General features: G+C 47.4%; 1 protein-coding gene across 1 annotated transcript in view; it reads left to right on the forward strand.

Annotated features, from left to right (window-relative positions):
• The window catches only part of LOC8052597 (beta-hexosaminidase subunit alpha), a 33,967-nt gene extending 19,910 nt beyond the window's left edge, over positions 1-14,057 (forward strand). The window contains exons 11-13 of the mRNA XM_042291215.1: positions 159-249; positions 12,190-12,294; positions 13,981-14,057. Of these exons, the coding sequence (XP_042147149.1) occupies positions 159-249; positions 12,190-12,294; positions 13,981-14,041 (257 nt within the window). The 3' untranslated portion in view covers positions 14,042-14,057. The remainder of the gene's footprint in view (positions 1-158; positions 250-12,189; positions 12,295-13,980) is intronic.
• The last annotated feature ends 4,317 nt before the right edge of the window (positions 14,058-18,374 follow it).

Consider the following 18,374-nt stretch of genomic DNA (forward strand, 5'->3'; position numbering starts at 1 on the left):
TCCGCTGAGCGAGCTTTCGCTCGACGTGCTCCGAGCTGCTGTGCGCTAACGCACTCGGAGACCGATTCTTTGTTTATTGCATGGTACCAAAGACGAGCACGGACAACATCACACACTAATCGAGTATCGCTTCATCCGATGGTATACGATTCCTGCAGGGACGGAGAGTGAAAAGCAACTGGTGGTGGGCGGAGAAGCCTGCCTGTGGAGCGAGTATGTGGACGCGACCAACCTGATCGCTCGACTCTGGTGAGTTTTACGCGCAGTGACACCCGTCACCCAACTTCTGAGGGTGAACGAAGTCGAAACTTGATGGCTAGCATCGAGCTACCATAAACCGTGAGCGCGGGCTTGGACGACCATGCATCCTATCATTTTCCTTTCAGCCTCTCCAAGAAGGCTTCCCTGTGCTGGGCAATGAATATTTGTAGAGAATTTTACATGCAAGCTGGACACATATCCGGACAATTCAGAAATGCTCAGCACGCGTAAAACACACGTTTGAAGTTAGCCCTTAGAGGGCAACGATGTCCCTGTCAAGTGCATGCCTCGATATATAGTCCTGGAGGCCATATATTGCTGCGTGCGTGGCGAAGTCGACAACGCACGCGGTTGCCAGACGGGGGGACGAAGTTGGAACCACGCTCGGCCCGGTTCCTTATTAATGCGTCAGCATTAGTACCCCCAAGACAGAGAAAGGCTGACGATGTCGTCAGCCTTTCTTCGTCGTGTTTCTCTGGGGACAAAACAGTGAAAGGGAAAGCACGCCGCGTAGAGAGTAGTGAAGGACAAAGGCGAGAGGGAGGCCACATCACGAGGCGGAAGCCAATGCGCGTGCGGGTGCTGGAGCGAGTGTGAACTCGCACGTGTGCGGAGCGGGTATGGCTTGGTTTGTGCTACAAAATGAAGTGTGAACCAAGTACTATAGGGGGTATTCACTGGAGTCCATATTTGAGGGCGATGTTTAGAGCGCATGCTCAGAACGATCTCACATTAATAGCCTGCTAGGACCGGCAACCTTGATGGTGCGGAATGCACGTTGCAAAAGAACTGCGGAAGCTTGCCGTCAGCACGCGCTCAGCAGCCGCGCACACAGCTATGGCCGCCAGTGAATACTCCGTTCACCCCTACTACAGTGTTCTAGAGGGGGTTGTAGTGGCAAGAGCGGCGGCCGCTTTGTGAAGATTCTGCGCGTAGACGACACCATGGCGCTGCTGTTCTGTGCCCTAGGAGCGCGCCCCCGTCAGCCCCATCACCAGCGCTGTTCGGCGCTTACTACTGTGGTTTGACTGGAGCTTTTCGCGGTGCGAAACAACTGTTAATGGTGTTCTGCATACTTTGTTTCACCTTATGTTGTACCGCAGGAAAAGCTACAAGTGCGAGCTCCTTGCTCTGGGGCACATCTCGGCGGAACAAGCTCTCGTGCACCAAGGGCAGCTGCCAACGCTATGAGCTCGCGCTTCTAGCCTTCGCTGCGGTGCAACACAAGGTGAAACGAAGTATAGTAAATTGTAGTTCTGCCTTTGGACTAATGCCTCTAGAGTGTGTGCTATCCTCTACTTGAAATGTTCCCGTGTTTTGAGGGAGATTATTTAATTAATATCGATTCCCCCCACAGTACTGACACATCGTTCAGCAACGCTATCTTTTGGGCTGCAGGCTTAATAGCTGCGAAAGAAGTTCTACGGTGCTACATTTCGGAGAAGCGTACCGCGTCACCCTCGTCGTCTTCTTCGTTCATCGCACACGTGCCATTAATTCTCCTAAGGCACAAAACTCCAGCGCCACTCGCGGTATCTACATCGACCGTCTTCACGCGCTTCATTGTAAGCGGGCGCCGCTCTTGCCACTACACCCTCTAGAACACTGTACCCCTACGATGTAAAGCTCCTCTATCGTGGGAAAAGTGGCGCCATTCATTGTTGTGGAAATGCTCGAGACGCGTGCCGCGCGCCACTTCTGGGAAGAACATGGCGTCTGAGTTCTAGCTCAGTGCTACTACAGTGTACTAGAACGCTTGGGTAGTGTTGGGACCGGAGCGGCTCGGCAACGGGAGCTCGTGAGGACGCGTGTATTGACAGTTCGTGGCGGCGCTGTAGTCGAGTTATCCGGCTCGCGCAGCCCGCGTTTTTTTTTTTTTTTTTTCTTTTTTTCTTTTTTTTTCTTTGAGCGGTGCATGTAGTTAAAGGGGCGGTGCAACGATATTCAATTGGAATGTTTTTAACTTTACACGAGCTTACTGGCACTAATGGGACTCAAGGATACTCGCACGCAACGCCACAGACCAAGAAACTCCTTTGTTGCGCTGTAATTTCGAGGACAAAACCGACTGTTTTCATTCAATCTCTCCTTCGCAAAACCTGATGACGTAACTGGGCGGTAGCAGTACCGCCCAGTGACGATGTTTGAATGCTGTTCATAGATTGGACCCGAGCATGGCGTGGACACTCGATTTGGGCTCGTGATAATTACTAGCTCGAGAAGCATTCGGGTGGTGTCCTGTGTCCAATCGCTGCAATGACGACAACAGCCGAACCATAACAATATGTCTGGAACTCAGCGCGTGTCCTGTGCTTTGCCAACCCCAGCGCGTGGCTATGATCAACACTGGCGGCATATAATCGGCTCCAGATCACGTGGCCGCTTGTTCTGGCTGCGAGTTGAGGGGCCAAACTCTGCTCGTTTTTCTTAATTTTTTTCTGGGACTTCGATTGCGTGTGGTGAAAAACGAACGGGTATTTCACAGGTCATTAACGTCAGGGACCTATTCTAAGCGGTTTTTGCGCAAAATACAAAAATCGTTGCATCGCTCCTTTAAAGCTAGGAGGGCGAGTTCATAGCGTTGGCAGCTGCCCTTGGTGCACGGGAGCTCGTGCCGCCGAGTGGTGCCCTAGAGCAAGGAGCTCGCGCTTGTAGCCTTTCCTGCGGTACAACACAAGGTGAAACAGAGTATAGGGCACGTAAAAAAAATCGGTATTTTCAAATCTTTTTTTTTTTTTTAATTTTTGCGGTAGGCAAAGGGTTAATGAAATGTTTGATGGGCCATGTTGCAATTGCAGCTTTAAAGGGAGCCATCATTAAAGGCCAACTTAATTTAAAAAGTTCGCGAACAAACAACGAGCTTTGAGCGAAAGTAACAAGGCGTTCCTTTTTGTTGTGTTTGTCCGTCCATTTTCGTTTCTTCCTCAAGCTTAATTATCTCTACCAACCCGCTCGTTCTGTCCTGAGATATTCATCGCTAAAATTTTGCCTTTCTTCACTTAATTAAAAAAACTGCGCGCTGAAAGCGCGAATGAGGTTGTGCTGATATTGATGCGTAGAAGAATGACGCAGGTTGTTTCTGTCCCCTCGTCACTAACTCGACAGCGTTTCTTCGGTGGGCTCGCCGGCGCCACACATCAAGACGACTAAGTTACTATTCTACGTATTATTTTCATAACGCGGTTTCTGAATCAAGCGAAGAAAGGCAAACTTTTACGATTAATTTCGCGAACCTCGTTGCCTTTTCGCGAATTGTCGAAATTGTATTTGCCTTTAATAATGATTCCTTTTAAAACTGCAATTGCGCCATGGCCAATTAAGCCGTTAATAAACAAGTTAACTAACAGGTCTTGGGTCATTATTAAACATTGCAACGGTTATTCACCCATTCATTGTCCACCGAGCCCTACAGGTATAACAAAAGACGGCATCCACATATCTGCCACATCCTTTTTTTTTTTTATTTGTAAAGTATGTAAAGTTCTGTAAAGAATAAAACAAAAACACCCTGAATGTCTGCGTGAACCAGATACGCCCCCTGTGGAACCATGGGTGTTTCCCTTCGAATACCCAGCTCAGGCGAGACTTACCTGGTTGTCAGAAAGCAGCTGTCGGTTAAATGTATTGTTGTGAGCGTGTAGGTTTCAGATGGTTTACCCTCAAGAGGATAATGCGCTGCATATTGTAACCATGTATGCGCTGCACATTGTAGCCATTATTTCAATGCCGTGCTGTAAACTATTACAACTTTTTCCTTGTCTGATCTACGTGTGCTCATGTTTTCTGCTCAAAATGATGTGAAATAGTTTCTTGTTTTCTTTGAATCTTATAAAGCATTACTTGTTCAGCCCACATTGTCTCAGTTTTTGGACTTAAGTGAAATGTTAAAACGCGTGATAAAAATTGTCACGGCTTGTAAGCCATTTCTTACAAGTGAGCGTCGGGTGATTCTCGGGTGGTCGTGGCAGCCACGAAGAAATAGAAGATTCTCACCCCTTTGCGACCGTCGCTTGGGTGGTTCGTCGCATAAATGGACACAAGAATGAGTGACAGGTGAAGCGAGCTGATTAAGGTCAAGAAAAAGAAGACGGGCAGAAAAGAAGACAGAGAAGTTCCCCTGGGGTATTAAAAACATACTAAAACAATCTCGAACTTTAGTATGTGCCGTTTCGTTCCGTTATAAAATAAGATAGGAAAAAAAAACAAAAAAACACCGCTTTCGAATTTTAGGTATCCCTTTCAAATGTCTAATGTTCGGCATTTGCGTCGGATGGTGGGCATTTCATTTAAAATGCTCACCATCCGACAAACCGAAAGCGCTTCTTTAAAGTCGCAATTGTTTTTATGTAAAGGAAGGGTAATGTAGCTTTTACCGTCCAATACATTGAAGCATCATGTTGCTACCGATCGTGCCGCAGCGTAATTGATGCCGCGGTACGACCGCTGGCAGGTCGTAGCTGTATCAGAAATCCTACGTGCACTCCACCAAAGCGGCACCAAAGATTCATATTTTCGCGCGTGCAGCCACGCATGCGCGCACCTTCCGGATAAGGCGCCGGACGCGACACCTGTTGCGATCAATACCACGCGCTTCAGGCGAGCCCCTTCGGTCCCAACACTACCCAAGTATTCTAGTACACTGTAGTGCTACAGTGTCAGTGCTGCGTTGTTCCGCCATGATCTTCCCAAAGGCTGCACGTTGCACGTGCCTCGTGCATCGACGCACCTTGCGCTACTTTTGAAACATGAAGGGGCTTTACTAAGATGAGACTACACTGTTAGCAAAAATAACACGCCCAGACGTGTAAACCGTTGTCCCATAGCGGACACGTCGAAACGTGTCCGTTTTACACGAGGCCATCTGTGTTTTTCGTCTACACATGAGGTGCTGTGTAAACTTAACACGCTACACCGTGTCTGCCTTCCGCAAAACCGTTTCGAGCGTGTTCCTTATGAAACATGGCGGCCAGCTTGCCGAGAACAGGCGAGAGACGAGCCCAGCGAGCCGCGCGCCTTTCAGCCGAATTGAAAGCACACAGGGCGCGTTAGTTCTCGTTCGATGTCTTTTATACAGTAAAGCTTCCAAGCGGCGGACGTAGCTACTTGCAAAGGTACGTACGTGCGTTGTCGGCAGTCGGCGGCGTCGGTAGCTTCAACGAGCCGCTAGACAAAAAAAAAAAGAAAAAAGAATGCCGGACTCACATGGATAAATAACTTGAGCAAACTATTTAGAATCGGGCGGTAACTTGCGCCACCTATCGAGATTTCTAGCAGCCTGTTTTAAAAAGAAAGACGAGTCTGTTAACACTGCGAACGACCACGAGCACGAGCACATAGCAACCGTATACATACAACGCAGGCAACACAGCACACAGCTACACAGCACCGACATGTACACAAACACAACAACCGACACTACGCCCGACACTTTCTACTCGATATCCATTTCTCCCCGCGGCGCATATAAGCTTGACATATGCGGGTGAGCTCTTTGGTCGCTGACCATTACAGATTTATAGAAGAATACACAAAACACGGCGCAATGGACAGCCGTGTGTTAGAACTGTTTGCAACTAAAAAGTATGGAGGCAAAATCTATAATGTTAGTCCGTTGCAATAAATAACGATATGTTAACAATAAATCTTAAACCGGTCATGAAAAAGTTCAAATTTTTGTTATTTTCTTGCTTGACCAGTGTTATGAGCAGTCCGACTAGCTTGAATCAGATAGGAAACCAAATTATTGGGATTTTGTCATTACGTATACAATAATAAATGAAAATGATCCTTGCGCAAAGCATTTTTTATATATATTTGTGAAGGACATCCGGACATCCGCCCAACACTTCACTTCCGCTAGTTGCAGCAGTTGCAGTACGGGAGCAGACGCCTTCACTTTTGGGGCGTTTTGATGCAGTTTGTTGTCGTATGTCGTGTCGGTGTCGAGAAGAGCGGTGGGGCTTGGGAGTTTGTGACCGGTGTTATTCGTGAACACTGGCGTGGGGCGCTGATGCGTCTTTTTTTTTATACTGCCACCACCCCGAACTTTCAAGATACACGGGCCCGTAGCAGTGCATTATGCTGAATCGCGAGCTCCTTCTCTGTTGACGTCGCTTTCCTGGTACCACTCGTGGATACTGCAAGCGCTTAAACAGTAGGGATGTCGCGAACCACCCTAGGTTCGATTTCGAAAGGTTTCGATATTTGCGAAGCGAACTGAGGTTCGATTTCGAAAAATTTCGATATTTTCGTACCGACCGAGGTTCGATTTCGAAAAATTCGCAACTTTTGACCACAGCGGAGTTTCGAATTCGAAAATTTCGAAGCTTTCATGGTTTCCAAAATTTCGAATTCGAATATTTCGAATATTTTTTTACTTCAGGTTCGATAAATTCGAAGATCTCGAAATTCTTTGTAAAAAAAATTCGAAAACTTCGAACGCTTCGAATTTTTATAGACATGAAGTTCGAACAATTCGAAGATTTCGAATTTCTTTTTGCATAAAGTTCGAAAAGTTCGAAGGTTTCGATTCTCTTTTAACGCTAAATTAAAAAAAAAAAAAAAAAGAACTTTGAAGATTTTGAATTTCTTTCTAATCCAAGTTTTCAAAATTCGAAGTCCGATTTTCAAGTTTTTTCCACAGTTTCAGTTTCAAATAACGTTTTCACGACTCACTGGTTTTCACAAAATCAAGTTTAGAAAAGTTAGGGTGTGATATTTAGACTGCGCGAAGTTGGTCAGGCAATTAAATGAGACGACGAGTGTCCCGGACGTGCTAGAATATTTGCCAGTGCAGAATTGTGACCGCGAGCCCCGGGGGGTCTTTAACCTGCATCACGCAGTAGTGATTGCACGAACACACTGTTTTACGAGACTCATCCAGTTCGAAACGGTCAGGGGCGAGCAGGAGGTTGAGGCTCAAAAAAACCTTGAAGCGACCTGGCAAACTAGCTCGCCACCCCTTGCACGCTGGTAGTAGTCCGATCCGGTGAAGTTTATAATTGTCCTGGAAGTTTATTTTCTGGGACGGAGGAATCGCCTCGCAAAAAGCACAAAAGCCGACACAACTCGAGGTCGAGGAGCGTTCTACCATACAAGTGGCGTCGGAAGAGGAAAAACGGGGGGGGGGGGGGGGCTTCAGCCTCCTTCTCCCCCTTGCAGGTATTTCGAACTGTTAAAGAAAACAATACGGGGAAAGAGGGCGTGGTCGAGCTTATTTTAATCTGAAATTATTTATGCATATGTATAGCTACTGTCGCTCTTCACTGCATAAAAGGTTGCGTAGATGGTCATTGTTAGAAACTCGTTGTCAGAGGGCACTGTTCGTCACATGCTTAGTGGTTCGGAAGTTCAAAGCTGTCTTTCCGACCTAAACACCTGTGCCGATAGTAACAAAAAAAAAAAAAAAAGAATAAATGCGGGAATAAAAAGCAGGAGAAAAAAAAAGAAAACTATCAAGAGTTCGTCGCAAGTGTTCTATTCTTGCATATTCAGAGGTTCAGAGCTTCGAAACAAGTTTCTTTTACCAAAATGTGTACAGGCTAAAAGAAACACGTCCCAGGAACGTGAAGCGAAAAAACAAAAAGTTTTCTTTTAATAACGTGCTGAACTTGAACACTATTAGAAATCTTCTCCCATGAGTTAATTTATTCCTTAACGTGAAAAACCAATAAATATATTATTTCGTATTCTGCAGATGGCAATGATATGTACTGTCTGTGGTGTTAATTTAAATGCGATAACTCAAACAACTTAGACGAAAATAAATATCAAGTTTAGGTTACAATTGCATGCAGATACATGTTTGGACATTTCTTCGAAACTTACGTTGAATAACAATAATCACATCCTAAGACGGCACTTACCTAGGCTATACATAGATAATTCTTAAAAAAAGTATAACATATCTACCATAAATAGCTCCGGCTGCAGCGTGCTTCAAATCTGGCACAAACGATAATCGTCAAAAACCCGTCGTCCTTCCTCGCCCCTTCGGGGATTTATTTCTTTAAACCTAAGCATGCCAGAACATTGAAATAAACGACATTGTCTTTCGTAAGGAACGCAGCACCGCGTGTAAAAGTTCGAGAAAAAAAAGTTACGAATGTACCCCACTACTTGAAATCAAATGAAACCGTCCGCCGGTCTTTCGAAGTTCGACAAACGTCGAACTTTTACCCTAAAAGTTCGAAGTTCGTCGAACTTCTGACTTTTCAGAATCCGAAAGTTCGAAACTTTTCGAATTCTCTTGATAAATAAGTTCGAAAGTTCGAAATTCATCGAATTTTTTTGTCAGTCAAGTTCGAAAGTTCGACAAGCATCGAACCTTGCAGCGCAATAAATTCGAAAGTTCGAAAAAGATCGAATTTTTTAGCGTAATAAGTTCGACGGTTCGAAAAGCGTCGAACTTCTTAGCTTAACAAGTTCGAAAATTCTACCTCCGTCGAATTTTACGATATAGACAATTCGAAAAATCGAAATCTTTCGAACCTTTTGAACCGCTTGATTCGATCATCGAAACTTCGATTCGAGAAAAGTTCGCGGCATCCCTATTAAACAGTGTGCACCGTCTCGCCTACATCCCCGGTGACGTACTCGACCTGTTGAAACTTATTGCTTCCGTCATTTTAGAGTACGCAAGGCAGTTATCTCGTTGGTCTGGTTTCGGTTATAAAAGCAAGGCAAAACGCTCGTAGTTCCCGCCCTCAGTACATGTTGGACATCTTCCACACTTTGACACCGGATAACTGAATGAACGAGGATTTACATTCACTTCCGAGGTTACTCTCGCCGCTTCCTCACCGTTGAGCAGCAGGATGAGCTGGCGACAAGCCGCGGATGAAAGGCTTGAGCATCAACAGCCCAAGCGCACTCGGTGCCGATGCGGGCGACGCGGGTTTCTGTCAACCGGGAGGCCAGCACAAACCGTGACCATTCCAGCTCTTCGTCATGACACGGTGTTGCAGAGAGCAGAGTAAAATACAGCTACGCGGCTCACCGAAGCAAACGGCTGCTATCTTAAATCTTGGCTTGTGATTGCGCCTTTGTAGTAGATCATCTTATTCGTTTTGTTAGAGAGACGCAAACGACGGGCATAACAAAATCGCTTGCATATTCCGCATATCTCACAAAAGCATTTACCCTGTCACCTTGCGAAAAGCGCGAAACACGAAGTCCGCACCGTCCGAAGCTTCCCGTTTTTTACCTGCTTTAGGGCAATTTGTACCTGCTAGTAGATATGCCTACTGAAACTGAAACAGGGCAGTGCCAGAGAGAAAGAGACAAAGTTGAGAAAGCTTGCTCGCTCTCCAATTTCTCAACTCTCAAGTGATTGTACCATAATAAATGCACCAACGCGTCTTCCAAAATAAAGAAAGAGCACTACGTTCACAACATAAAAAATGGTCTCAGTACATGCATCTGTGGGCAGGTAGGAAACCTTGCCCTAATTTATTCACGCCGCATGATGCGCAACAAACTCGTTGCAGGACCGAATCATCTACTCGAGCGGTGTGCGTCGCTATGCAAACGCAGTCCAACACGAAGCATAAAAAACGGCAGATTTAAGACAACAATCCGGAGTCCATTATTCAATTAAAACAACGTAATTTTGTTGAAAACGCCCGCTGCTTCTTACTCACGGTATGTGTCGGGATACTTCCACAGTTTGAAACGGAACGAAGGAAGATTTACTTTTAAAAACGCTCGCTGCGTCCTCCCGGACCAGCTGGACCGGATCAGCTGACGACGACGGGACTGTACCCGTTGAACCTCCACCACGCAACAAACAATTTGCGCTCCGTGTTAAAAGCGTGGTTCAAACAGACCCGGAATACAAAGCACTGCACCACACACGACGAATGTTTCAGCTCTTTTTCGTATCGCCGGGTTGCACCAAACAGAACGAGATCGCCGAAGTCAACGCCGCGCTGTCGTGAACCTTGGCTTGTGGTTGCGAACTCGTGGACCCTGTGACTCCCTTCGCTTTCAAAGCACACACGACGATTACGAATGCTACTTTCCGTCTTCCAGGAACATCACAGGGGCACTTCTCCGGTCACGTCTTCACTATGTGCTCGCAAACTCCGAAGCTCTATGCGAAGCTTCTCGCGTCCCGTCAAACCAAAACAGTAGCGGCGCCATGCGTACTTGCCAGATTTTCTCCGGTCAAACAAAAACAACGAAAGCCAACCGGCGCTTGCTTCCAGCGTACATCGGCGTTGCTCTTGCGCCGTGGCCAGATCGCTTGCAGTTCAAGGTTGAAGCAAAAACGAAACCAACTGCAATGTCACGTGTTCACATCGAAGACGCGCTTTTTATATCCATTTTAACTCTTTGGAACGAATAATTAGACCCATAACTTTATTTGTGGTGTCTAAGAAACTGTTATCAGGACCCCTAAACTAAACACAAACATGGGCGACATGAGGGAAGCCGCATTGGCATCGACCAGAAGATGGCGGCGAGCACGTAAGCGCGGGTTTCGCCAACGTCCTGCGACATGGCGCAATTGCTTTTGGTGCATATCTGTCTCCGAGACATGTTTCTTTCCGCGGCATTTGTCTCGACGGTCCTTTCTAAGTGTGTCCCCAAGCATTCCGGTGCTTCGATAGCCGGCAATGCCGCGGTCGTCGCCGGGGGCGATGCGTGAATTATCGAGGTCGGCTACACGGTTATGCGTGTACGACCGAACCAAAACACGTTTTTTACAACCTCGCATGATTTCTGAACGAATTATCCGTTACTCATCGTGTAAATTTATGGTAATTTGTGTAAATAGCGTGTTTTTCACCCCAAATATTCGCCAAATACACGGGACTTGCTAACAGTGTAGAAGCTCCGCGTTCAGCGCGAGGTCGCTGGCTTCCGCAGTGCTTTGGTTGCGCGTGCCTGCGCGTTCACACTTGTGTTAGCAAGGGCAGAAAGCTCGCGCTGAAGGCGGAGCTTGCGGCTTAAGGGTGAACGGAGTAAAGCGCTGGTTCAAGTAGGCGACAAAAAAACTAAAGGAAGATCTATGGGTGGATCGTTAGGGAATCCGTCAGCATGACCCTTGGGGAGCCGCGACACATGTCCCCCCTTGGGAAACGCGAACACACATCCCGCAACGAAGCCAAAAAGAGGCAGCGAGAAAATAGGGGAGGCAAAAGAGAAAGCCAGAACTAAAAGCCAAAACAGAAAAGTGAAAGGGTTAGCGTTAGCGTTTCCCAAAAGGGGACGTGTGAGGCGTCTCCCAAGGGTCATGCTAACGCATTCCCTAAGGATCCACCAATGAATCTTTTATTAATCTGTACTCTTCTGGAAAGTTCTAGCCCATTGTTGGCTGTCATCGAGTGTTCTGGCTCGGAAGATTTCGGAACGTACCACGCGTACTATAAAAGCAGCAGTAACGCGTTTTTCCGACACTGTCACACTCCCCCCCCCCCCCCCCCCCCCCCCTCTTTCAAGCTCAAATTGCTACAAAAATAAGTAAAATGTGGGGTTTTACGTGCCAAATCAACGAAGGGCATCTGGCACACACCAGCGAGGGACTGAGGATTAATTTTAACAATTTTAAGATCTGTTGACGAGCAACCGAAATCTCGGCTACACAGCGACTTCTCCGCAGCAAGCCTCCATCAGACTGCAGGCACCACCGGCCGGGATCCAAACCCGCCAACTGGGTATCCATAGACCAGCGCTTTTCCTCGGAGCTATCGAGGCGGCGTGATAATATTCACATTAGTATTATTTATTTCGGTACAGCAGAGCCGCGGCTCCGCAGAAAGGCCAGTAGCCCATATACCACGAAGACCTGCGGCGCCGCATCTAATGATGATGCAATGACCTAATTTAAGAGGCTCATCTTCAAGCTGTCGCAGCAGTTAGAGCTGCATCAGTCTCGCACCTATAGAATGCCCCTGACTTCGCGATTCACCGTCCCCTTCTCAGGCCCCGGGCTTCGGCGGTAGCCGAGCGTCTCTGGAGCAGCCCCAGTGTCAATGACGTCGAAGAGGCCAAGTACAGGCTGGACGAGCACAGGTGCAGGATGCGGAGGTGAGTGATCAGCGCATATTTCTCCCTACATAAGGTTCGCTTCCTGCGCACCGTCGTCGGTTTGCTGGGCTGTAGAACGCGTCCCGAGCATGCGCAGTACGTTTCGTCTGCGGAATATCAGACGGCGCGCACACGTGCACAACCCGGTGACTCCGCATTTTTCGCCTGGGCGACAAGCGCCGGAAAAGTGTATACGGCGAGCAAGTGCCCCAGAACACGCGTTTAGAGCATGGGAACGCTAGGTGAGACACGCCAATCAGAGTACAACATAAAGAACGCAAAAAGAACGCGCAATGACGAGGCAGCCAAGCGTGCGCGCCGTCAGCTATCGAGATCGGGGGGGGGGGGGGGGGGGGGGGCAGGCACAAAAGCTCTTGGGTGGATTTGGCGGGTAAACAAACGCGCGAAGTGCGCAGAAAGCAGGCGAATTTGCAGGCCGAATAGTTTCGTCTGCTACCCTTCCCGTCCGAGAGCTGCGCGCCTATGTCAACATCACGTAGAATAATCAAATACCGTGCAATATAAATTTCGACGTCATCACAGTGGAATCGAGTGCAAATTGGACACGGGGGCTGTGTCAGAGTTCGGCTGTGCCTCCTGTTCAATCAGCGAGTCGAAGGACGCTCGGTGTCCGGCCAACATGCATCTAGAATAATGAAGGCCTCCGAACGGCCCACTCTTCCTCCATGGAATGTCACATATAACACAGTCGGATGGCGCCAAATCAGCAAATGACCTACTGCTAAATTTGCCAAGCATCAAGGAGAATGCAGGGATTGGTGTTCCACGCGCCGCACGTGCTGGCCTTAGCAGTAGTAACTTTTCTAAAGCAAATACCTAAAACAAATGGACCCTTGCACGCGCGTTTGTCACCCCTTTATTTTGGTTCTTTACTTCGAATCTTTTATACGGGGAAGGAGTGCACGTGGGGCGCGTGGAACACCAACCCCCGCATACTCCTTGATGCTTGGGTAATTTAGCAATAGGTCCATTGGACCCGAGCCCGATTCCGAGCGTCCTTCGACGCGTTGATTGGACACACGAGGCCCAGCCGAGCACTGACGCGGCGCTCGTATCCAATATGTGTCTTCGCTCGATCTCGCTCTGATGACGTCAAGAATTCCAGTGCACAGGCTTTGATAATTCTAGGCAAAGTTTGTCAGGCTCGGGCCCAGTTGTCGAGGTGGCGCCCTGCTACTGTGGTGACTTTCCCGTGGAGATAAAAGGCTGTTCACAGGAGGATTGTTCTGTTAGTTTAACGATCCGTTAATGTGACCTGTATCATATATATTAATATCGTCACTCGTTCATAATGCAGACGTTTGCTTGCGGGAAATATTCGGTATTCGTCTTTGATGTCTACTTGTTGTCTTCTTAGTGTAATGGCGTAGCAATACTTAACACAGGCATGATTTAACACCGAGTTAGGCACGCTTTTAAGTCTCAACTATGGCAATTACGTTTCTCAATAGGAATTTAAGACTGGCTTCTGCGTGCACGGAGAGTATCTAGAAAACAAATTTGCAAAATAAAGCCTTCACTCGAAGCCTAGAGATCAGGTCCAGCGAGGGGAACGTTTTCTAACCTAAACTTCCGTGCGCCAAATGCCACACAAGTTCAGACAGCCAGAAAATCGTTGCAGCGCAGCAAGGACGGAACTTACAGAGAACTTGTTCACGCATGCAGGCGGGGCATTGCAGCACAGCCCATCCTCAACGGATTCTGTGGAGATGAGGACTTCGACTAGATCAACAACTGAACTCTGCAGAGAGCGGCTTCAGACACACGACAGAAGTCAGCCATCTCACCGCTCTTCAGTGGCGCACCAACTTGTTTTTGAGTGGGGGGGCAAACCAGAGCCTCCCATCCCCCCCCCCCCCCCCCCCCCCCCCCCCGGGTCGCATATTTTTACAAGTGATGCACCGAAATTTCGCCGAATAAAAAATTCGGCGCAACTTTTGCCGACCTTTTCTAAAGATTTCGCATTGATTCGGCAAAAATACACTGTTACCAGACTTAACATTGATATTTAGGTTTTTCTGACGAAAAAAGTTTTTTTTTTTCTTAACGTTAATACAACATGTAGTGCCTATTGACACAGTTATGACTAAATAAGGTGATATTCTACAAGATAATTGTATCGGTGTCGCTTTTGTCTGTTTTCTAGTAATTTTAGTGTTTGCTTGCAGAAAGTGGCGTGATAACGAGGTTGGTTAGTAGCCGGCGCAGTCACGAATCCCGCTTCGAGAGTTTTGATTTTGAGGCTTCATCAGCGCACGCCTGCAAGTGTGTTTACATTGTTAAAATAAAGGCAACCACTGCGTTCTTACTTTTTCTGGGAGTCACCCTTTCGTGCGCGAAAACTAATGCAACGGTTGCTGAACCTTCACTAGAAGAAATAGAAATAATGTAAATATGAATGTTTTTCGATTTGAGTCACTTGACGTCAGCGTTGCATGAAAGTGAGCGTTCCATATTCGCAACGTGCGTTTTTAAGCTTTAAAATTCCGGTTTCTGGTGTTAGGCAACACACGGACGTTTAGGAAGTTGGGGAGAGTTAGGAATGTCGAATGTGCAACGTTGAGCATGATAGTCCTGTGTTTAATTTCATGCAGATACATGAAAATCCCAAGATAGCGCGAACTAAAACGCAATGTTATTCTGTTTTGGCACAAACAACTTGTGAGCCGAAAACAGGATTGTTATAATAATAATAATAATGATGATAATAATAATAATTTTATTTGCACATACTGGAAGGGGCCCGTGTGGTGGTGTGCGGGGCTAGGCAGATAGGTAAAAACCCTTACGCAGAGCGCCTGCCAGCCAGACTTGTACGTAGTTCAACTACTTTACTCAAGTTATTGTAGTTTAGCTACTTTTCTGGGTAGTTTAATAACATTCAATTACATTTCTATTTTGGTAATTAGTAGTTTACTTTAACTACTTTTTCGAGTCACTTCTACTCAAATTACAAATTACTTTCGAATTTTAGTGGTTGTTTTGTCACACAACAGAGTTAAGATGTTGGAAGGTCAGCTGATACTTGCAGAGGGGGAAGCATGTGGCGTAGAAAAAGGGGGGAAGGGGGAGGAAGAAAGTGATTTGGATAGTCCAAACCCCCCCCCCAAATTTTAATAAGCCCCTCACTGCAACAACACTGCTACGACGCGGGGGGAGCGAACAGACATGACGCAAGAGGGTCCGAGTAACTCCGGGATTGGCGTCGAAGACCGGCGTTTCTCTGCGTCCCGAAGCTCAAGGAGACTTGACCCTTTTGAAGAAATTGCTGGTCCCCGCTTCTTTCCAACGTAGAAACTATCGCCGAGGTGCACATACTGCATCCTCACTCAAAGGAGGTAACAAAGTGCAGCACCCTCTCAAGTTAATCTGGTGCCCCTGTATAGCTTGTGCTGTCTTTCAACACGTCATGTGGTCATTTCTCTGAGTGAAGAAACGGTGGCGATAAAACCGATACAAACAAGTGCCTTATGATATGACCTTTGAGGTTCAGCACTGCCTGAACTTGATTTTGCAGGCAGTGTTTGATTGCTTACAGTGTTGCGTAAAGTACATAACCTCTCATTTACTTTATACTTCCAAGTAGTTTTCATTTAGACGTACTTTACGCAACACTGTGAGCAATAAAACACTGTCTGCAAAATCGAGTTCAGGCAGTGCTAAACCTCAAAGATGAAATGATACATCCGCAGTACATCCTTGACCAAAAAGAAGTACGCAACAATTAGGCATGCAGAAGCAGAACCAGCTATTAAAGCATTTCTGTGAAAGCACAAGCCACTTTATATTCGGCTAGCAGAATTTCGCTAACGCATCAAAGCCTATGTAAGTACTTCCTTGTTAGCATAGAAAAAGGAATGAAAGTAACTTCAAAAGTAATTTGCTACTTTTTTACGGTAATTAGTAATTAAGTGAATTACTCTCCATTTGAGTAATTTCTACTCTACTCATATTACTTTTGAGGCTAATATTCAGTAATTTAACTTAATTACTTGTTTGAGTAGCTTGTACAAGTCTGCTGCCAGCCCGCCACCACATATGAGAAAACAAAACAGACAAATAAATGTACAGAATATACACACTATAGAAAGTACGTAAAAAGGAAAGAAAAGGAGGAAGAAAACATGTATTACATTATGACGAGGATGCCAACTGCATCCCATACATTGTGGCAAGCTCTTGTGACCCTGCCCCGTTTGACGGCAGTGGGCTGCGAACACTGAGCGTAATTGTCAGTTGTCAGTCAATGTTTCAACTATCTCGTTGCATCAATGGAAACGTCAAATGAAAATCACGTTATCCAGAATGCACCGCGTCATTTGTCACTTGCGCAGTGGACGGCGTAAATTACTGGTCGATTTTCTGTTCTTGAGGCAGAAAATATTGAAGAGAACCACACTCCAAAAGCTCACAAACGCACAATTACCGTGCCGCCTGTTCCACACCTCGCCGTAACCGCTGGTTGTACTTAACTGTGCGATGGTAACCGCACGACTGCGCGGCGTCCATTTGCGATCCATGGCCCCGTCGCGTTCGTGCGCGTGCGCAGATATTTGTCAAATTTTTGCCGCATCTTTGCGAACTTTCCTTCGAAATTTCGGCATGTGCGGAACTTTGCCGTATCTGAAGTTCGGCAGGTTCGGTCCATCACTAAATTTTACAGCGCGCGTGTGTGTAGGCGTTGTAAAAGAGGGGGGAGGAGAGGGCCAATTGTGTATGCGAACCGGGCGCATCTGGTCACTGGCTCCTTTTACGGCGCAGGCGATAGAACCCTAGCAACGACGCTCACGCCGGATTGGCTGCTCAGCAACGCGCGGGAACTTAAATTTCGGATTCGGACAGCGCGTTTCTCATTCGAAGCGCGTTAAACCACCCCCGCGCCGGCATTCACGCCGCTTCGCGGCGACAGTGTGCGGCTGCTAATTACTAAACTATTATCCCACTTAGCACCCCCCCCCCCCCTACACGCCGCTTCGCGGCGTCCAGTCGGCAACACAATCCTTGCTGTCCCCCATGCACTGCCGTAAATAGAGTCCCATCCGATTTTGTTCAGCGATGCTTCGTCAACAACATTCTTTTTTTTTTCAGTGTTAATCGTGAAAAAAAAAAATGTCGTAAATATCGCCAAATGCCTCGACAAAGCAAAATGTTCGAGGAAAAAAAAATGAAAGCCGTTTACAACTCCCTGTAACGCCGAATTAGAGCGCAGCTCTTGAGGAGGAGGAGGGAAGGGTACTGGGGGGGTGGGTCAAGTGACCTCGGGGGGCGGGGGGTCACGTGACCTTGTGGGAGTCACGTGACCTTGTGTGAGTCACGTGACCTTGGGGCGTCACGTGACGTCGGGGGGTCACGTGACCTGGGGCCACGTGACGATGCCGATGACGTCATCAGTGACGTCACTGATGACGCCATCAGTGATGATGACGATGCGGATGCCGGTGACGTCATCAGTGACGTCACTGATGACGTCGTCAGTGATGATGACGATGACGATGCGGATGCCGGTGACGTCATCAGTGACGTCACTGATGACGTCATCAGTGGCTATGACGTCAACGGGGGGTCACGTGACCTGGGTAACCATCGTGACCCTCGTGAGGGTAACCCTAGTAACCCTCGTGAGGGCAACTCTCGTGACCCTCGTGAGGGTAACTCTCGTGTCCCTCGTGAGGGTAACTCTCATAACCCTCGTGACCCTCGTGAGGGTAACTCTCGTGACCCTCGTGAGGGTAACTCTCATAACCCTCGTGACCCTCGTGAGGGTAACCCTCGTGAAGGTAACCCTTTTGAGGGTAACTAACCCTCGTGAGGGTTACGAGGGTAAGTAACCCTCGTGAGGGTAACCCTCGTGAAGGTAACCCTTTTGAGGGTAACTAACCCTCGTAACCCTCACAAGGGTTACGAGGGTTAGTAACCCTCGTGAGGGTAACCCTCGTGAAGGTAACCCTTTTGAGGGTAACTAACCCTCGTAACCCTCGTGAGGGTTACGAGGGTAAGTAACCCTCGTGGCCCTCGTGATCCTCGTGAGGGTAACCCTCATGAGATTAACCCTCGTAGCC

Source organism: Ixodes scapularis, unplaced genomic scaffold (genome assembly GCF_016920785.2).
Source record: "Ixodes scapularis isolate PalLabHiFi unplaced genomic scaffold, ASM1692078v2 PGA_scaffold2__306_contigs__length_199485367, whole genome shotgun sequence".
Classification (NCBI taxonomy): Eukaryota; Metazoa; Arthropoda; class Arachnida; order Ixodida; family Ixodidae; genus Ixodes; species Ixodes scapularis.